Source organism: Pelophylax lessonae (assembly GCF_965119305.1).
Source record: "Pelophylax lessonae genome assembly, chromosome: 1".
Taxonomy (NCBI): Eukaryota; Metazoa; Chordata; class Amphibia; order Anura; family Ranidae; genus Pelophylax; species Pelophylax lessonae.
This window is the reverse complement of record NC_138768.1, coordinates 597652289-597674607: the sequence shown is the minus strand read 5'-3', so window position 1 is coordinate 597674607 and position 22319 is coordinate 597652289. Positions and strand designations below refer to the sequence as shown.

General features: G+C 42.3%; 1 protein-coding gene across 1 annotated transcript; it reads left to right on the top strand.

Annotated features, from left to right (window-relative positions):
- Positions 1-14: 14 nt before the first annotated feature.
- LAMTOR3 (late endosomal/lysosomal adaptor, MAPK and MTOR activator 3) lies at positions 15-22216 on the top strand (the record flags this gene model as incomplete). Its single annotated transcript, XM_082243536.1, has 6 exons — positions 15-98; positions 6064-6098; positions 12849-12907; positions 15691-15824; positions 19404-19467; positions 21837-22216. The coding sequence occupies 6 exons, from the start codon at positions 15-17 to the stop codon at positions 21908-21910; spliced, it is 450 nt and encodes a 149-aa protein (XP_082099662.1). The 3' UTR covers positions 21911-22216.
- Between the last annotated feature and the right edge of the window lie 103 nt (positions 22217-22319).

Here is a 22319-nt window from a genome sequence, read left to right as displayed (position 1 = left end):
TAAATCATTCGACCATGATCCTGGTTGAGGAATCCCCAGCCTTTAGGGATTTGGCTAACAGAAAGGCAGAGGCTGTGGCCCGCAATATGTTCACTGTTGTGGGTTCGGCGCTTAGGCCGGTCTTCACCATTGCCCTGGTGTCACAAACTCTGACCGAGTGGGCTAAACTTTTGTGCCATGACCTGGGATGTTGTGTGGAGGTGGCCAATGATAGTTTCACCTTTGGAACAGGTTACATGTTCCATCATCTGCAGCCTCCCCACTTTCTCTTCCCTGTGACAGTGGGTAGGGGATCTTTTCCTGACACCCGCTGTCAGTTTTAGTACAGTGCAGCCATGCAGGGCTCTGCCCACCTGACTGCATCATTCATTCAGTTTCCTGTGAATGAATGCCTATAAGTACTTTCAGCCTTTGCGGCCCATGGCTTGTAATTCTCAATGAGCTGAAAGGGCGCTGGTGAGTGCTCTGGTAATCCATTGATCTTCCTGTTCTTCATGAGGTATGTGCAGACAGCTATTCCGAGAGTCTGCAGAAGCCTAAGATTGCACCCATGCAATGCTTTGCCGGCCCCTTAGAAAAAAGATTGAATTTTTTTTTTCTTCAGAAAAAAAAGGGGCATTTATTTTATTTTTTTTTCTAAAAGGTGAACTTCTACTTTAAGATACAGTATCTCACAAAGTGAGTACACCTGTCGCATTTTTGTAAATAATTTATTATTTCTTTTCATGTGACAACACTGAAGAAATGCCGTGTGAAGTAGTGAGTGTATAGCTAGTTTATTAGTGTAAATTTGCTTTCCCTTCAAAATAACTCAACACACAGCCATTAATGTCTAAAACGCTGGCAACAAAAGTGAGTACACCCCTAAGTGAAAATGTCCAATTTGGGCCCAATTAGCCATTTTCCTTCCCCGGTGTCATGTGAGTCGTTAGTGTTACAAGGTCTCAGATGTGAATGGGGAGCAGGTGTTTTAAATTTGGTGTTATCACTCTCACTCTCTCATACTGGTCACTGAATGTTCAACATGGCACCTCATGGCAAACTCTCTGAGGATCTGAAAAAACAATTGTTGCTCTACATAAAAATGGCCTAGGCTATAAGAAGATTGCTAAGACCCTGAAACTGAGCTGCAGCACGGTGGCCAAGACCATACAGCGGTTTAACAGGACAGATTCCACTCAGAACAGGCCTCACCATGGTCGACCAAAAAGGTTGAGTGCACGTGCTCAGCGTCATATCCAGAGGTTGTCTTTTAGACGTATGAGTGCTGCCAACATTGCTGCAGAGGTTGAAGGGGTGGGGGGTCAGCCTGTCAGTGCTCAGACCATACGCCGAAAACTGCATCAAATTGGTCAGCATGGCTGTTGTCCCAGAAGGAAGCCTTTTCTAAAGATTATGCACAAGAAAGCCCGCAAACAGTTTGCTGAAGACAAACAGATTGAGGACATTGATTACTGGAACCATGTCCTGTGGTCTGATGAGACCAAGATAAACTTATTTGGTTCAGATGGAGTCAAACGTGTGTGGCGGCAACCAGGTGAGGAGTACAAAGACAAGTGTGTCTTGTCTACAGTCAAGCATGGTGGTGGGAGTGTCATGGTCTGGGGCTGCATAAGTGCTGCCGGCACTGGGGAGCTACAGTTCATTGAGGGAACTATGAATGCCAACATGTACTGTGACATACTGAAGCAGAGTATAATCCCCCCCCCCCCCCCCCTCCTCTTCCCAGACTGGGCCGCAGGGCAGTATTCCAACATAACCCAAATATTGAAATACTGGGTCTAAATTGGGCATTTTTACATCTCCGTGATGTCGTCATGGAGGAGTGGAAGAGGATTCCAGTGGCAACCTGTGAAGCTCTGGTGAACTCCATGCTCAAGAGGGTTGAGGCAGTGCTGGAAAATAATGGTGGCCACAAAAATATTTACACTTTAAGCCCAGTCTGGATATTTTAACTTAGGGGTGTACTCACTTTTGTTGCCAGCGGTTTAGACATTAACCACTTAAGCCCCGGAACATTTTACCCCCTTCCTGACCAGGGGTTTTTTTTTTTACTGCGTGACTTTAACGGACAATTGCGCGGTCATGCGATGCTATACCTAAACTAATTTGACCTCTTTTTTTTTCCCACAAACAGAGCTTTCTTTTGGTGGTATTTGATCACCTGTGCGATTTTTACTTTTTGCGCTATAAACAAAAAAAGAGCGTAAATTTTGCAAAAATAACAATATTTTTCACATTCATTTATATGAAATCCCCCCCCCCCCCCCCCCAAAAAATGTAAAAATCAAAATTTTTTAACATTTTTGGCCAATTTGTTTTCTGCTACCTATGTTTGGTAAAAAAAATTGCAAAAAGCGTATTTTGATTGGTTTGCGCAAAAGTTATTGCGTTTACTAACTAAGGGAAAGATTTCTGTCATTTTTGGTGTTTTTTTTTTTTTTAACGCGTAATGGCGGCGATCTGTGTTTTTTTTTTTTTTGCGGTACTGCGACATTGCGGCAGACAGATCGGACCCTTGACTGACATTTTTGACACTTTTGGGGTTACCAGTGACACTACTGCAGTAATCAGTGCTATACATATGCACTGTTACTGTAAAATGACACTGGCAGGGAAGGGGTTAACTTTATTGGGGAGGGAGGGGTTAAGTGTGTCCCTAGGGGCGTGCGTTTTACTGTGATTGGCTGTGGCTACTAGTGTAGGAACAGTCATCAACATAGTAGAACCGTATGATCACTGTTTCTACACAGGGGAGAATGACAGGCGGCTTGTTTACATCAGCCGCCTGACTTTTTCCCTCTGCACCGACGATCGGCGAGTGACCGGCGGACATCGGGTCCGCCGGTCACATGCACTGACTTCCCTGTAAACGAGCTGCGGCGGGCGGGCGCGCGCGCTCGCCCACTATTGGCTCACAAGGAAGTGACAGGCAAGTGACGTGGATCTACGTCACTCTGCCTGGCCGGGGCTGAGCGCCGCAGTAAATAGTCGTGCGGCGGTCGGCAACCAGTTAATGGCTGTGTGTTGAGTTATTTTGAGGGAACAGCAAATTGACACTGTTATACAAGCTGTACACTCATTACTTTACATTGTAGCAAAGTGTCATTTCTTCAGGGTTTTCACCTAAAAATATATAATAAAATATTTACAAATATGTGAGGGGTGTACTCACTTTTGTGAGATACTGTATACACTCCCTTTCGCATTCTCCTCCTGGCCTCTTATTTACTGCTAGAGCTGCACATGTCCCCCATCCTGAAAACGTTTCTCTGCTGTCTGCCAGGCTCAGTGCTGCCTGAATAAATAATCAGAAATGACTCATGCAGAAAACAGAAGGAAATGAGAGAAAAGTTAGAAATCGCACTAAGTGCTTTGGATTGAGGCAGGCGCACACTGTAGAAGGATATGCTTTGTTCACTTTTCATTTCAGAGGTTTACAACCACTTTTAAGTGTTGAGGGTGCTTACTATTGTCATATTAAATGAGTTAAAATCTTTTTATCCCAAAGGGGAAAAACATGGTTTCTGTAACTGCTTAAAAACTGCTGGTGTTAGTCATTTAAGTAAAGTCCATATAATCTACTAGTCCATATAACAATCCTCTCTCAAGGCAGTGCTGTTGTCTAAAGCCCCGTACACACGTACCGATTGTCGGCCGTAAATATTCGGCCGACGACCGATCGGCCGATTGTAGGCTTGTTAGTATGATGCTTCCGACAGCCGACAGCGCATTTTCGGGCCGAACAGAATCTGTCGTGCAGGCATTAAAATTTTTGTTGGCCAACACCAGAACGGCCGATTGTTCGGCTGTCAGTACAGAATTCGGCCGACAGACAGCAGATTAGCAAGACTGGGCATGCTCAGAAAAGAAAAAAGACAAGGAAAGTTAACCATCACATGACATCACTTCTGCAGTCGGCTGTTGTTGGCCGACAAAATTCGTGTGCAGTCTTTTGCACTTTTCAACAGACACAACAGCCCTGGACAAAAGACGGCCGATCGTTCGGCCGACGATCAGTACGTGTGTACGGGGCTTTAGAGTGACTCCATTGCTCCTCAATAGATGTATAGCCATTCCTGTTTTTAAGAGAAGCTGACATATCAACTATGAACCAGCTTGTTGGAATATTTTGCTTCAATCAACGCATTCAGCCAATCGGCACAGTTTTGAAACCAGGGGAGTCCCGCTGTCAGAATACAATGACAGAGTGGGGAGAATTCCTGCATCCACCTTGTGTGTAGATGGAGAAATCCTCCAGCCAGCTGAACAAAAAAAAAAAATGAATAATGTATGGTCAGCTTAACCACTTTAAGACCAGAAGGATTTGCCCCCATAATGACCAGGCCCTATTTTGCGATTCGGCACTGCGTTAATTTAACGGACAATTGCGCGGTCGTGCGACGCTGTACCCAAACGAAATTTATGTCCTATAACGAAACCCAAACGAAATAGCGACAATATTGAAAAAAAAAACAATATTTTTCACATTCTGCTATGTAACATTCCCCAAAAAATATTTAAAAATCAACATTTTTTAACATTTCAGGCCAATTTGTTTTCTGCTACATATTTTTGGTAAAAAAATCGCAATAAGCGTATTTTGATTGGTTTGCGCAAAAGTTATTACGTCTACTAACTATGGGAAAGATATGTCATTTTTTATTGTCCTTTTTTTTTATTTATTTATTTTTTACTAGTAATTGCGATGATCTGCGATTTTTTTTTTTTTTTTTTTTTTTTTTTTTTTGTGCGGGACTTGGACATTGCGGTGGACAGATCAGACCCCTAACTGACATTTTTGACACTTTTTGGGGGTACCAGTGACATTACTACAGTAATCAGTGCTAAAAATATGCACTGTTACTGTAATAATGACACTGGCAGGGAAGGGGTTAACAGTATAGGTGATCAAGGGGTTAAATGTGAGCCTAGGGGAGTGATTTTAACTGTGGGGGGGGGGGGGGGGGCCGTGGCTTCTGAGATGACCACAGAGACATGTGGTCCTATACAGAAGGATCACATGAGCTCAGCTCTGTCATCATTTCAGGGAGAAGGACGGTCGGCTGATGCTGACCATCCTCCTCTCAGCGCGGAACCAATCTCTGATTGCCGCCTGACATCCGCATCGGCTTCCCCGCTGATGATTGGGGGCGGGAGCATGCTGCCGCCGGGGAGCTCTCACCCCCTAGCTCCTCCTAGGCGAGCGACGTAGGATCTACGTCGTTTTGCCTGTATGAGCCACCCTGCCGCAGTAAATATAACGTAAGCGGTCCAGAAGTGGTCAAAGTATAACTAAAGCCAAAACACTTTTTTTTAGTTTCGGATAGAACGTAGAGGGATTGGAATGTTTGTCAGTTATTATTGCTGTCTGTGCCCCTATTAGGGAGATTCACCCTTTCTGTACCATTATCATTGAAAATGAAAGTAAAAGAAAATCCCAAAGTGTGGGTTGTCCCCAGAAAAGTAATAAAGGGGAAATCTTCCAATGGGGACACTGGTTCTGGTGACTCGAGGTTCCCTTGATTTGCAGGGATTTCCTCTCACTTCCTGTTTGGCAATGGGACAGGAAGTGAAGGGAAATCTCTGCAATAAGACGATGGCGAAAAAAAATCTGACATCAGTTATAACCCTCCCTTTAGTTTATCCAAAATGAAGAAAAATAAAATGTGTGTATAGTTCTACTTTAAGACAGGAAGTGTGTTACTGGCCAGATCACCAGGTGAAAATTAAAGGGACAAAAAGAAAACAAATGCAGCCATCACATTTAAGGATTTGTAAGCTGCAAAGTATTTTAATTTGTGTTTGGGTTTAATACTTCTCTAACCTGTGTGCTCACATTTGTGTGGCTTTTTGAATTTTCCACTGTGAGCTATGCGTAAAGTTTGCCTGCAGCAGTCTATGGTTGTGTGTGGTGATAACAATTATACAATATGTTTATAATGATACAAAGCTGTTTTGTGTAATTATTCCATTGTCAGATGTGGAGTAACTTTGCACTTGATAATGAGAATGGCAGTTCTATAATTCTTTTTTGTTTTTTTGTTTTGTGTTCTCAAATAGGATTTAAGAAGATTCCTCTATAAAAAGCTTCCAAGGTAAGGCAGTTTGTTTATATACTGACAGCTGTACATGCTTTTTTGTGGCCTATTTCAGTCTTCCCTTGGGTTCTCCTTCGATGCCCAGCTATAGGCTTGCAATATTAAAGTAGAATTATGTTCTCCCATTAAAAAAAAAAAAAAAAAGTGTGCTTTAGCATGCAATTATACATTGGATATAAAAAGTCTACACACCTCTGTTAAAATGTCAGGTTTCTGTGATGAAGAAAAATGAGACAAAGATAAATCGTTTTAGAATTTTTTTCTACCTTCCAATGTGATAAACTGTACAACTCAGTGGAACAACAAACTGAAAACTTTTACGTGGAGGGAATTTAAAATAAACAACCTGTTATACCTGAAGGGTTTCACATGTACTGTCACTTTAAGGCTGGCTCCACCCAGGAGTGATGACAAGGGTCAAGGGGCAGAGTGGCCATCTTTAGACACATGTAGAGATGTATTGATATGCAGAGCTGTCCTGTAATGCTGTACAGTGAGTCCTGAATAAACAACCGTTGTTCCAGATCAGAGTCCTGTGTCTCTCACAACACGGAGAATACAACACAACCATAATATGGTTGAAGTCAATGCAGGTCGCTCCAGGTCGCCCCAAAGAAGCTTCGGACCCTTTTTCTAAGTCGGAACGACTTGTGTCGCTCCTATTAGAACGGGTCCACAGCTTCTCTATGCCAGGCGACCTGTCAGGCGACCAGGTCGCCTGACGGGTCGCCCCAGTGTGAAAGGGGGCTAAGTGTGCACACCCTTTAAACGAATGCTTAGTTGAAGCACCTTTTGATTTTATTACAGCACTCAGTCTTTTTGGGTATGACTCTCATCAGCATGGCACATCTTGACTTGGCAGTATTTGCCCACTCTTATTTGCAAAAACACTCCAAATCTGTCAGATTATGAGGGCATCTCCTGTGCACAGCCCTCTTCAGATCACCCCATAGATTTCAAATCGGATTCAGGTCTGGGCTCTGGCTGGGCCATTCTAAAACTTTAATCTTCTGGTGAAGCCATTCCTTTGTTGATTTGGATGTATGCTCTGGGTCGTTCTTATGCTGAAAGATGAAGTTCCTCTTCATGTTCAGTTTTCTAACAGAAGCCTGAAGGTTTTGTGCCAATATTGACTGGTATTTGGAACTGTTCATAATTCCCTCTACCTTGACTAAGGCCCCTGTTCCAGCGGAAGATAAACAGCCCCAAAGCATGATGCTGCCACCATCATGCTTCACTGTGGGTATGGTGTTCTTTTGGTAATCTGCAGTGTTGTTTTTGCACCAAACTTAATTTTTGGAATTCTGGCCAAAAAGTTCAACCTTGGTTTCATCAGACCATAACACATTTTACCACATGCTTTTGGGGACTTCAGATGTGTTTTGCGAAGTTTAACCAGGCTTGGATGTTTTTCTTGGTAAGAAAGGGTATCCGTCTTGCCATTCTACCCTATAGCCCAGACTTATAAGGAATACGTGAGATTGTTGTCACATGTACCACACAGCCAGTATTTTCCAGATATTCCTGTAGCTCCTTTAATGTTGCTGTAGGCCTCTTGGGAGCCTCCCTGACCAATTTTCTTCTCGTCTTTCCATCAATTTTGGAGGGACGTCCAGTTCTTGGTAATGTCACTGTTGTGCCATATTTTCTCCACTTGATTATGACTGTCTACACAATGTTTCATGGTATATCTAATGCCTTGGAAATTCTTTTGTACCCTTCTCCTGACTGATACCTTTTAACAATGAGATACCTCTGATGCTGATTTTTTAAGATACAATATAAACTTTTTGTTTCATTATCAAGTGAGAACACATGTTATACCCATGTTAGTGCTTCTTTGCTTCTGTATACGTTTTTTTTTGTGTCCTGTTTTGTTTTTGATTTTAGGATTTAGTATTTGTTTGTGTGATCGGTTGATATGTGGTTACATACTGACTGATTTTCTGCTGTATCGTTGAAAAATGATCGAACAGGTTAAAAGCTACCAATTGATTGATTATGTTCACCTGTTATTTGGATTATTTAAGCAAAGTTAGTAGAGGTGTATCTTCAGTTATGAGTAAGCGATCTTGAATCGTGAAACGCGTTAACTGCTGTGGCTCAGCTCTCATGTTATGTTCGACTTGTATTCAAGAATAAAGAGACCATTTTATCCTTCACTACACTGACTCCGAGATGGGGGTTCCCCAGAAGTGGACCTGTTTGCCACAGCGAAGAACAAAAAAGTACCAAATTATTTCTCCTTGAAAAGAGAAAATGACTCATTTTAGGGATAGACACCCTGGGGTTCCCATGGCGATTCAAACTCGCCTACGCAGTTAGACCATTTCAACTCATTCCCAGGACAATCAGGAAGATTCAGCTAGAGGGATTAAGAGTGATTCTCCTGGCACCTTACTGGCCACAGGGTGATGGTTTACGCCACTGAAAAAGAGGGTGGAAGAAGACCCTTGGATCCTACCGAGCCAGTGATCTACTATCATAATCAAGAGCATATCAACCACAAATCCAAACCTTGAAACTGTCAGCATGGATTCTGAACGGCGCATGCTGCTAGACAAGGGACTCTGTCAAGGTGGTAGAGACCCTACTACAAAATAGGGAGCCAGTAACCAGGAAGATTTACGGCAAAGTGTGGGGTGTGTTTGTATGTATGTATGTATATATGTATGTATGTGTGTGTGTGTGTGTGTATATGTATGTGTGTGTATATATATATATATATATATATATATATATATATATATATATATATATATATATATATATATATATATACATAAAAATGCAGTCCATAAATGGAAGTCTGCATAGCATAAGTACCATTCTAGACTTGCCGATCAACAATAATCCATTAGTCAAACGACTTTTCAAATCCATCGGGAGAACCCATCCCATCCCTGGGATCTCTCATTGGTGCTCAAGGCCCTCACCAGAGACCTTTTCAAACCACTCACAGAAGCATTCCTAAACACCTCACACTTAAGGTAGCAATACTGGTTGCCATCACATTGGCCAGACGTGTTAGTGAGCTACAAACTGGTACTCAAAACAGATTCTCTGTTCCTCCCTGAAGTTGCATCAGCATTTCATTGGTCACAAGCAGGGCCGATCCTAGGCGGGTTCGGAGGGTGCCCCGCGCCCAGGCACCGCGTGAGGGGGGGCGCACATAACCCTAAAAATCTCCCGCAAGTCGCGGGAGTCTCTCACTACGGAGCCTCTGTACACCGTGACTGCCACACGCAGACTCTGCCTGCTTAGCTGTTGCCGCCTCTTCACTGCCATCTAGCGGCGACGCGAGGTAATTTCCGTCGGCACACTGCTGCACTTTTCTCCATTGCCAAGGAGAGTGCGGCAGTTCCGGTGTGATCCCGCAGTGAGATCCCGGGACCGAGCGGAGGATCCCCCCGGAGCTAGGGACCAGGATAGGTGAGCTCTCCTCCCCCCATGTGGATGTGAGATCAGCGCTAGCTGCTGCAGCCGGATCCCCTCCGTCACTGACTCCATCAGTTATTGTAGTATCCTCTTCAAGCTGGCCATAGAATCTGATACGTTGAAATTCTGCTGCTTCATCAGGGACTGACCAATTTTCTGGGAGCGTGATACGGGGGGGGGGGGGGAGGCCAGGCAATAGAGGCAATTGGCACAGCACACAGTGGTTAGGGTTAGGCACACCTGGCACACCCCCTGTGCAAGCCTATAAATATACTCCTATATTGTTTACTCCCGCTTGTCCCTAATAGTTTTCAGGGCACAGCAGAGCTTGGTCACTCATTCTCAGTGCCAAGGCAGCATGTCTCTTTTAAAAGTGAAACATACCACAGTCACATAAAAAGGACCCTCTTCTCTTTGTATGGTATTTTTTTTAATGTCCTCTGTGGCAGTGACTGGCTCTCCATCATGTCCTTTGTTTGACAATTCCTTTCCTATTAGCCTTGAAATTGACCAGAATTGACTTTCAAGATTTTCCCCTATAGATTTAAAAAAGTGGGGCTGAGTACTTCTCTGCCATGGATAACCGGCTTCCTGTCAGGGCAGCCATCAGAAATGATGGGGTCCTTTACACAGCTGACCCAGCTGACCCAGGCCTGACCACCAACATTCCCCACGGCCCTCCCTGTGGGGAATCCTTCAGTGCACCCACTTTTATTTTAAAATTCTTACACCTTTTATATATCCTCCATCTCCTCCCTCCCATGTCCTCTTTCTCCATCATATGTCCTCCTCCTCTTCCAGTCCCATCTCCTCCCTCCCATGTCCTACTTCTCCATCCCATGTCCTCTTTCTCCATCACATGTCCTCCTCCTCTTCCAGTCCCATCTCCTCCCTCCCATGTCCTACTTCTCCATCACATGTCCTCCTCCTCTTCCAGTCTCATCTCTTCCATCCCATGTTCTCCTCATGCTCATTCACATAGGTGTTGTGGCCTATACAGTGTGAATTAGTGGCTATTGCTGTGTCCAGGCCGGCTATGTTACCCTATGGGGACGCAGCAACAGTACGAACACACCTGCAGGTCATAATTTGATAGGTGTGTGGGTGCAGGTAGAAGGCCCTAAGCACAGACAGTATGCATTCGGGGCCTCTCACCTTCACACCTGAGAATTTAGGAACTGTGGCTGTATTTACAGTATACAGCCATTGCATCCTCATAGAGTAACAGGTGGCTCCAGCAAACCTCATTCACACTTTATGGTCAGAGAACCAGTTTGAACAAGACCTTACATTTTGTAAATTTTTTTTCATCATTTTTGAAAATTATTTTTGTACAATTTCTTAAAAATAATATTTTTTTAACAATATATTTTTTACATTTTAAAATAGTTTTTTTTTTTTTTTTTACAACTCTGTTAAGGAAGGGGGGGGGGGGGTCCTTTGGTGAGATATCAGGGGTCTAAACAGACCCCTGATATCTCACCTTTGAGATAGAGGAAGGATTTGAGGACCCATTCTTCAATTCCATTTTTTGTAGCCTTAGCTGCACTGTAGAAGAACGAACAGGAGACAGAGGCTCCTGTTCATTCATAAACTGAAGCATAGTAAACACAGTTTACTATACTTAGTTATCAGTAGACACAGGAGCGATCAGTACCGATCGCACACTATGTCCATTCATTCACTAAAGGAAGGGGCCTGTAAATGACATATTTACTGGCCCCTTTCACTACGCTCCATCCTGACAGATGCTCCTGTGTACCCACAGCCGCTGCAGGGACAGGGAAGCCGGCAGAGCTGTCGGGGCCCCCAGGCACACGGCAGGGGGGGGGGGGCGCCATAAATATTTCTGCACCCAGGCGTCTGTTACCCTAGGATCGGCCCTGGTCACAAGAGGTGGTATTACCATCTTTTTGCCAGAACCCTTCCAACCAGGAAGAAGAGGCTTTTCGCTGCACTGGATGCCAGGAGGTGCATCCTACATTATGGGAAGATCATTGAACCCTTCAGAAAGGCTTCCAACCTCTTCATACTGTTTGGAGGCACTCACAAGGGAAAGTCTGATACATGTACACATGTATCAGCGCTCCCACATTGAGCATATCTCTACATATGTTTTTTATTACATATTTGTAAAGTATTTTTTATGTTTTTGATTAAATAAATGTCTTTTTTACAAAATATTGTGCTTTAATTGTGATCATCCCTTCCACTTTGGCCTTCTTAAAGCCCCACTTTTTCTTTATTTTATGTTTTAACTCAGAAATTTCTCAAACCTAAATGCAAACGAAACACATTTAAAATGTATTTGCCAATTGAGGGAAGCTCTTAACCTCCCTGGCGGTATGATTCCTTTGGATTTTAGGTGCTGAAAGCGGTATCATTATTTTGCATGTAATTCTTGTGAATGAGCTGCCCAAACCAACTGTATACAATATATATATATATATATATATATATATATGTGTGTGTGTATGTATATATGTGTATGTGTGTTATATATATATATATATGTGTGTGTGTATATACAGTTGGTTTGGGCTGCTCATTCACAAGAATTACGTATATATGTATATATATATATATATATAAGTACAGTAAAACTTCAGGAAAGGGCACCGGGGGGCAAACTAATATGATTTTTTTTTTTTTATTTTGAATAGTACCAGTGTGTTTGGTGTGTTTTTTACATTTGAATTTGCCGCCGGTTCCACCCCCCTGCGAACGTCACGTCGCAGGAGACGGAAGCCGGGGCACAGAGAGGATCGGGAGGAAGATCCCCCGCCGCACACCACCGGCACACATCGCTGGATCCGGTGACAAGGTAAGTAACCCTGCTTACAGGATCCAACGATGCTTCTGGCGGTACCCCGAGTGTGGCTCGGGGTTACCGCTTTTGGCTCTGAAATTTAACCCCGAGCCACGCTCGGGAATACCGCTAAGAAGGTTAAGGAAGGGAGTTGCAGATTTTTCACTGGTCAGTAGCATGATCCCTGTGTCAAAACTACCTGCACTGGGTTTCCATTACTAAGAGCAAATATAGTGAGTACAAATAAAGAAAAGTAATTCCTCTGACAAGCTGGATCATATGACACATTTAAAACAGGGAAAAAAGGTATGTACATGAATAAAGCTATACTGAATTGGCTTTAAATCTGCTTTAAAATCAGAGGACATACTGTAAATAAGTAAATAAGACACATTTCATGGTGAAGTATTTATTTAGCAATTATTTTCCATTTTTTTTATTGTGACATTTAATGAACACATTATCCAGCAAACATTCATTCTAATTATTTGGTTTTACAGTGTGGAAGGACTTCATGCTATTGTGGTTTCTGACAGAGATGGTGTTCCTGTTCTTAAAGGTGAGAGGGGACATGTATACCACAGGAAAGAACATCTTCAGTGTATGAATACATTAAAATCAATGTATGAATACTAAAAAAAAAAAAAAAAAAAAAAAAAAAAAAACATTTTCTCAAATAATTTAACGGTAACAGCCAACCATTCTGGATGAAAGTTGCATTCACATTGTGCAGTTGTGGTATGGTGTATTTTAGATGCCTTTTGCATGCAGAAGCTTTCATCCTTTTTAAAAAAAGACGTGTTGCTGGAAACCACACTAGAGAAGCAGCAAATAGGCTTTTTTAACTCCTCAAACTAAAATGCAGAGCTGTGAATGCAGCCTAAAGCTGGCCATACACTGACTGAAATGTAACCAGTTCAGCAGGGACCGGCCAAATGTTGATCAATTGGCGCTTTTCTACTGCGAGTACTGGCTCGGCTCCACTCAGCACTGCTTGGCCCAGCTCAGCAAAGTTTTGCTTTTCCACTACGTGGTACGAATCGGCACATTTCAGCATTATATAGGGCCTATATAGTAGGCTCTACTCGGCTCGGTTTGCTTTTCCACTAAAATAGTAAGTGGGTGGGATTACAACGATTCTCTGACCAATCAGTGGCTAGTAGTGACAAACAATCAAGGCTGCATGTGAAGGATTGTGGGATATGGTATCGGTACGGCCCGCTTGGAACCTCAACCGAGGTGGTACTGTTTAAGCGAGCCTTACCGAACCGTACCATGTAGTAGAAAAGCGCAGCTGTACCGAACCGTTCAAACACGTACCTTGTGGTACCATGCAGTGGAAAAGCGCCAAAAGTGTGTCGTCCCTGCTGAACAGTAGTTGATTGTTTGATTGACTTCTGTCAAAGGGACATGCTGAAAAAGTTTGTCCATCAACATCTGCAACTGTTGGCTAGTGTATACTGTTAGAATACTATGGGGTTGATTTTAGTAAAACTAGAGAGTGAAAAATATGGTGCATGGAAACCAATCAACTTCTAACTTCAGCTTGTTCAATTACGCTTTGAAAATAAAACCTGGAAGCTGATTGGTTTCTATGCAGAGCTGCATCAGATTTTGCACTCTCCAGTAATAATAAATCAACAAAATTCTTCCGCACTTATAATAACTTGATGCAAAACACACCAATAAAGTGCAAAAAATAATGATGCAAGTCCACTTTGAATATGTAAGATGAGAACAAAAGTCCCAATCAAAAGATGCATACACCACTGTGTGATAGGTGTTCCATATTCACCACGTGGGCCATCGCCAACAACTGAATGGGCTTTTACCAGAATCAATGGACTCTGTTACAGAGTTGGATAGGCCTGCAAGTAGTATCCTATTATACAATGCTAAGACTCATGTGGTTTGATCAGATCCTCATGATATCTCCAATTCCCCTGTGGTATATTTAATATGCATGGCAACAGTAGTCACAAACAGGGTGCCCATACATGGATCGCAATTCGGATGGTCCCTGCTGAACTGGATGAATTTTGATAAATGTACGGCCAGCTTGAAATGGCAGCTTCCATGGCTGTAAAGAATAGGAGGGTTTTTCTTTGCTTTAACAAACACTAGCTGCTCATTTTATAGCTTAGTTTCCATTAGGAAGTTACCGCTGTAGACGTGTCTGGTGGTCATTATTTTCTTTTTTCAACAAGCATAAACCATGGCCTATCTACAAAAAGTAACATTTAATCTGAAGCATAACATGCCTAGTCTCTAGCATACTGCAAAATATCATGAATTGGAAACCGCTTTGACCAGTTCAGCTCTTTGGATGTACTACATATGTCCACAGAGTGTAGGGTTAGGCACAAGCCGCTATCTGCATTGGTAGCCAGCAGCTTGTGCTAGTTTTCCCCATCCAGCTGTAAAGTGAAAGTGATCTGGCAGCTATATAGCTACTGATTACTCTCACGGTGCAGGTGGCGCATTGTAAGAGCTATAATTCTAGCACTACAGCTCCGTTTAACTTTAAACTGATGAGCTGTACAGACATTTAAAGTGTTGCCTATCCTATTTTTTGGCCATAGTTTCTTGCAATATATCACGGGGCATACAATTTTTTTTATTTCAATAGATTTTTATTAGAGAGTAACAAAGACCAATAACAATGGAAGTGGTACAATAGTGAAGGCTATTTTACAACAAATAATAGTTGAAAAGTGGAGGTCAACTGTAGCAGGTGGATACCCAGCCCTCAATGCTATTAAAACATCTAGGGTTAAGTCATGAGAAAAGTAGACAAACCTACGTGCTAAAAGAGAACAAAAGGTGGTCACCATCCAGTAAGTGCAGGGGATAGCCCCCAACACCGTAGGGAGCCCCCACCCAAGACACCCCTAAAGGGAGCAAACTGTGCCTCGGAAGAGGCACCCCACGTGTGTACTGCAAAATGGTATAGTGACCCAAAAAAAAAAAAACTTCAAGGGAGAACTACCTACAAGAATGCCATCTACCCGGGGCATACAATTTTTAGGACTTGGCATGTTTGGTATCTATTCACTCAACACAACCACATCTTTTATATTGTACCAAAAAAATGGGTATTTATATTGTGTGTGTTTTGCACTAAAATTTTATCATGTTTTTTTCCTGAAAATGTGCATTTAATAATCAGTTTCGCAAATATTGTGCAACATAAAAATTGCAACAACTATCTTTTTATTCTACAGGTCCTCTGCTTTCAGAAATATATATATAATGTTCTGGGATTTTAAATGCTGATTTTTTTTAATGTGTACAAAAAAGAAAAATGTTTACAATAAATACTTTCTGTTCAATTCAAAATAGTTGCAAATGAAAACGCTCCTGAGTATGCCTTGAGGCCTAGTTTTCTGTCTACATTTGCGCTGGCTACTGACCAGGGAAGTAAGCTGGGACTCTCAAAAAACAAGAGTATCATCTGCTATTATAACACATATCAGGTATGTGATGTTGTAGCCATAACTTCAAGTAAAGTTGTATAATAATTGAGAAAAATATTTGCAGCACACCTCTGGTGATAGGAACCAATGAATGTGAATTCATTCACTTAGTATTTGGCACCATTTTGGGCATACAGTGACCTTTACATGTGCCATTTGTTTAATAATAAAGGTATTTATATAGCACTGTCAATTTACCTGGCACTTTACATAATGTACATTCACATCAGTACCTGCCCTCAAGGAGCTTACAGTCTAAGGTCCCTATCTATATACATACTTAGAGCCATCTTTAACACAGGGCAAAAGGGACAGCTGCCCTGGGCCCAGTCATTGTTGTGGGGCCCAAAGCAGCTGCCCTTAAGCCTGCACTGCCTGCAATTGGGTAATAAGTGGATTTTGGAGGGCCCAAGAAATTTTTTGCCCAGGGTCCAATCAATATTAAAGATGGCTCTGTATATACTAGGGCCAATTTGGACATTTAAACTACCAGAATGTCTTTGAAGTGTGGGAGGAAATTGGAGCAAACCCATGCAAACTCCATGCAGATAATGTCCTGACCAGGATTTGAGGAGCCCAGTACTGCAAAAACTACTAAACCACAGTGCTGCCTTACATGCATTTCCTTGCTCCGCCACAGCAGGCACTGAAATTGGCTTGGTCAGTGACACGGGGGAGTGGTAATGTCACTCACCTGATAATATCACAGTGCTCAGGTCTAGTAATTGGCTTCTAGGCCTGGAGGAGCAGGTCACATGCTTTGACATACTCCTAAATGCTAGGTATTCTAGCTGGCTGCAGAGGAGCAAGGGGTTGTGAGAGAACACATGTAGTGTGATTATAAGGGGGTCAACAGAGATGTATTTTGTGACCCACTTCTTTTCCAGTGCAATACTGGTACTGATAAAATGTATGATTTATTTGGGGGGATATGTACAGCAATTCTATCTCTAGTACGCATTATCGAAGGATGGTAAACCATAGCAACATCTTCACTTTCCAAGCTGAAATCCTAGTTAATGGGACATTCAGGGTGAGAGATTATTGTGTAATAGATTTTGAAGACTTTTTTTTTTTTTTTCTAACCCTTGTTCAGTTCAAGTAATACCTGTACTCCTATGTGCTATCCTTATATCTCTATAAATGGATGTAGTGCCAGCTTTTACCTGCGGGTGTCACCAGAAACAAAATCCAAAAACGCATATTTTGTGTGCTGCCAAAGCAGAAAAGAGGTAGCAACTGCTACATGAAAACGAAATGAAAGCTTCAGAAGCAAGGATTCGCTTTTCTAGTAGATACTGATTCTTTAGCAATATTTTACGGTCCATAGTAAAAGCCTTACAGATCTGTTTAAAGCTGAACTTCAAGGAGATCAAATAATATCCAGTCTAGATATACAATCATTACAATTATTAAAGGGGATCTATCTATAAACAATTTGCTGGGCGAATGTCTTAAAGTGAAACTTTAGTCAGAAAATCCACTACTGCTAGATTACTTCTTGCTGGCCCCTTTTGCAGATTTAGCTATGTAAAACATTAAAAATAAGTGTCTGTACTGTTTAAAATCCAGTAATATTCTATCTCACCCTGCTCAGCACATTCTCAGTTCCTCATTTTTAGGCACTGCCGAATTTGTAGAGGCCGATCTGCTGACAGGCTTAAAGCGGAATTAAACCCTCCTATCTTTTAGAGCCAAGAAAGGTGCTTCAGTTTGATCTGCACCTGCCATGGTGCTGCACATGTTATCAGTATGACACCAGCCATTTGATGGTTTGACAGTTTGGTTGAGGACTTAAGCAAATGTGACAGTTAGCAATCCCGGCATTCTAGGAATGTAACTGTTTTTCATGATCATAGTAGATAATCTTATTAGAAAAAATACGACAATGTGTTGTGCCTATGCAAACGCTTAACCCCTTCCCACCTAGTCTCAGCAACCCTTTAATAGGGTCTGTACATTCCGTGGGGCAGGAAGGATAGATGATCATGTGACTACTGTGATTGGCTGTCATGGTGGTCTCATGATAGGGAGTCGGTTTCCCAAGCTAGCAGTCATTAGGACTAAGAGCTGTTTTTGTCGGCTAGGTCTCCATGCTAGGAGCAACGCAGTAAGGGCGCTCTCAGCACAGAATCACTGGCCGCCCAGTGACGCATATGTGCAGCGGGAGGGTGTTAAAACCCACCCTTTTGCCGCTGCACATATGTGTTACTATACAGTGAATTATTTATTTTTTTTTTTTATATATATACAAAGACCCCGAGTCTTGGATACTGGAATAGTTTTGTGTATTACAATGCACAGAAACTCTGACTGGAAAATACTCACGGGGACAAAGAAAGGACATACGTTTTAAAATGCAGCTAAAATAAATAGATAAATAAAATAAAATCTGGATTTTAGATTTGCTTTTTGTAGCCTGAAAGGACTTGGAGAGGGAGGGTCAAGCAGTTTGGGCTCTGTTGCTTTGCAGAGTGTAACATTGTGAATATGCTTACAAGAGATGACTTCATAAATGTTCTATTACTCCTTCTAATCCACAAGCAAGATGGCTCCTTGATTAAGCTGAACTCCGAACACAAAAACTATATTTTTAAAAATAGTCCTAAATAGCTGCAAAGGATTTTAAATTCACTCTGCTAGGACAAAATGCCTTTGCAAAAGTATCAGTGACAACATCACTGTGCTGTGCGTAGCCTTTTTATTTTGCTGTTTATCTTCTTTTTGTATTGTTCGTTTTTCAGCCAGGCCCCCCTTCTCCATTCTGTTCTTGGTGAAAAGGATGAACTGTACTTCTGAAGCCTCCTGGGATGTAAACATCACGTACTGTATCCCAGGAGGTATAGACACCCACTCTTTGAAGGAGAAGGGATGCAACCCCCAGGACCGCCCCCCTCTTTAAAAGAGGGGCGGTCCTGGGGATGCATCATTGGGAGGTGCCTGCCTAAACCTAGAAGGAACAGCTTCCTCCCGATGTCACAAAGGAATGTGGCAGTGGAGAAGCGGATTTCAGCAGGACAACGCTGGATCTGCTGGGTGGGTATGTTTTGGAGTTGGGGATAACCCAGGATCAGATAAGCAAAGGATAAATATATATATATATATATATAATATATATAGTTAGAGTGAAGTTCCTCTTCAAGGTCATCTGTATTGTGTGGTAGGGGGTAAAGAACTGCAGATGCTCTGGTTGGCATACGGATGACAAGTGTTTTACATACTGCATATGTGTTTCAATTATGTAGTTTGGCTTTTTACTGGAGTTTATTATTAGGAGCTTGATTTTTTATTTTTTTTTGTTTTTTTGTACATTAATTATTTCTTCAGACTGTTAAAGAAAATTTGCACACCAATAGAAAAATGGGAGGCGTGCACTGCTGACTTCCTTGAAGTCAAAGTATTGTGCTTGTGTAATTGATCCACGTCTTTGACTCAAAGTACTGAGACCACTGGGTTAGCATGACAGGCAGACCGCAAGCTTTTGCAGGAGCAGTCACCAGCAGCAACCTATATATTTATTTTAAATAAGCTATAGAATCATGACTTGGCAGTGTCTTAAATAATTTCTTTGTATTACAGGTAGTGCAGTTCAACAGACTGCCACTGGTTGTCAGCTTCATAGCCAGCAGCAATGCCAACACAGGTATGTTTTTATATACATCTCATTTTTAATATTCTTTCTCAGATCTTTTTGGTGTTGCTATCTAGTATGCCAATGTATCAGAAAGTGAGCATCTGTCCTCAAATTGCATCTGCAAACTATGTCTTGCCAGTACTATTGTTTTTTTGTGCAGCCTTCTTTCAGTCACACAGGCATTAGCAAGGAAGGTACAATATCTCACAAAAGTGAGTACACCCCTCGCATTTTTGTAAATGTTTTATTATCTATTTTCATGTGACAACACTGAAGAAATTACACTTTGCTACAATATAAAGTAGTGAGTGTATAGCTTGTATAACAGTGTAATTTTGCTGTCCCCTCAAAACAACTCAACACACAGCCATTAATGTCTAAACCGCTGGCAACAAAAGTGAGTACACCCCCAAGTGGCAATGTCCAATTAGCCATTTTCCCTCCCCAGTGTCATGTGACTTGTTAGTGTTAGGTCTCAGGTGTGAATGGGGAGCAGGTGTTTTAAATTTGGTATTATCGCTCTCACTCTCTCATTCTGGTCACTGAAAGTTATTAAACATGGTACCTCATGGCAAAGAACTCTCTGAGGATCTGAAAAAAAAAAAAAAAATTGTTGCTCTACATAAAGATGGCCTAGGCTATATAAGATTGGCAAGACCCTGAAACTGAGCTGCAGCACGGTGGCCAAGACCATACCGAGGTTTAACAGGACAGGTTCCACTCAGAACAGGCCTCGCCATGGTCGACCAAAGAAGTTGAGCGCACATACTCCGCATCATATCCAGAGGTTGTCTTTGGGAAATAGACTTATGAGTGCTGCCAGCATTGCTGCAGAGGTTGAAGGGGTGGGGGTCAACCTGTCAGTGCTCAGACCATACGCCGCACACTGCATCAAATTGGTCTGTATGGCTGTCGTCTCAGAAGGGAGCCTCTTCTAAAGATGATGCACAAAAAAAGCCCACAAATCATTTGCTAAGACAAGAGACTTAAGGACATGGATTACTTTGGCCATGTCCTGTGGTCTGATGAGAACATATAAACTTATTTGGTTCAGATGGTGTCAAGCGTGTGTGGCAGCAACCAGGTGAAGAGTACAAAGGCAAGTGTGTCTTGCCTACAGTCAAGCATGGTGGTGGGAGTGTCATGGTCTGGGGCTGCTGGCACTGGGGAGCTACAGTTCATTGAGGGAACCATGAATGCCAACATGTACCGTGACATACTGAAACAGAGAATGATCCCCTCCCTTCGTAGACTGGGCCGCATGGCAGTGTTCCAACATAACGACCCAAAACACACCTCCAAGACAACCACTGCCTTGCTAAAGAAGCTGAGGGTAAAGGTGATGGACTGGCCAAGCATGTCTCCAGACCTAAACCCTATTGAGCATCTATGGGGCATCCTCAAACGGAAGGTGGAGGAGCGCAAGGTCTCTAACATCCACCAGCTCCGCAATGTCATCTTGGAGGAGTGGAAGAGGACTCCAGTGGCAACCTGTGAAGCTCTGGTGAACTCCATGCCCAAGAGTGTTAAGGCAGTGCTGGAAAATATTGGTGGCCACACCAAATATTGACAGTTTGGGCCCAAATTGGACATTGTCACTTAGGGGATTACTCACTTTGTTGCCAGTGGTTTAGACATTAATGGCTGTGTTGTTATTTTGAGACACTGTACACTGTAAACTTATACAAGCTGTACACTCTCTACATTGTAGCAAAGTGTAATTTCTTCAGTGTTGTCACATGAAAAGATATAATAAAATATTTACAAAAATTTGAGGGGTGTACTCACTTTTGTGAGATACTTTATAAACTTTCCAAGTCACCCACTAATGCCGTCAGCTAAAGCTCTGGTGCATAAGCAAGCAAAAACCAAACCCAGTTGGATGTATACTGTATGTACTTTACATTATGACAGCTCGCACCAGTCACATCTCTTGTAGCAGACACTGTTGGTCAGTTAGTGAAGTGGTATTGTAGTGAGCAGTATGGGTGCCAAAGCTCAAGCAGCTTGTACTGTAGCTGTTCAGTAAAAGAGCAATGCGTATCCGGATTCCCAAGGGACGAGAGGTCTCGGTGCATAAGCTGTAAGTGTCTTCCATACACCCAGGCTGAAGCAATAGCAGAAATTGACAGCTGGCAACTCGAAGCATTCACATTCAAAAATCTTTATTTGCTACAGGGTGAATACAAGGTAAAAAAGTCATAGCTATGACTAAGGCTGTGGGCAGAAAGCCGTAAGATTTTTTTTTTTACCTTGTATTCACTGTGTAACAAAGATTTTTGCAGGTGAATGCTTGGAGGTTCCGGTTGTCTATATCTGAGGTTGCACTGTAGGTCCCTGCTTATGTTAAATCTAATTGTTTAATTTTCTCTTCTAAGGTTTAATACTCAGCTTAGAGAAGGAGCTTGGTCCTTTGTTTGAAGAACTGCGGCAAGTTGTGGAAAACTCCTGAACAAGCGAATTATGATTTTATGGACTTTTCACATGATGAAGAGTTGCTGTTTCCAAAGCTGACCGCTATTAAACAGCCTAAAGAACCTGTACTTCTTCACAGCCTAGGCTGGAGCTTTACTTTGCTGTGGAAATGGTGCACTTCTTGTAGCTTGTAGGAAAGGTCTGTATTCTGTAACGATTATCCAGATGCACACCAATAAGGATAACACTGTGGAGGAAATGATCCCATTTTGGGGAATATTTTGTATGAAATCATATTATCCCTTGTCTAGCAAGAACCTTGCAAATAAATTGTAAATCAACACAGCTTGTTTTAATATTAACCCTCAGCTCTTCCCCTACCCCCCCTCTCGCTACAGTTGCATAAGGCTGTTAAGTATCAACACAACTAATTTATATTTCCTTCA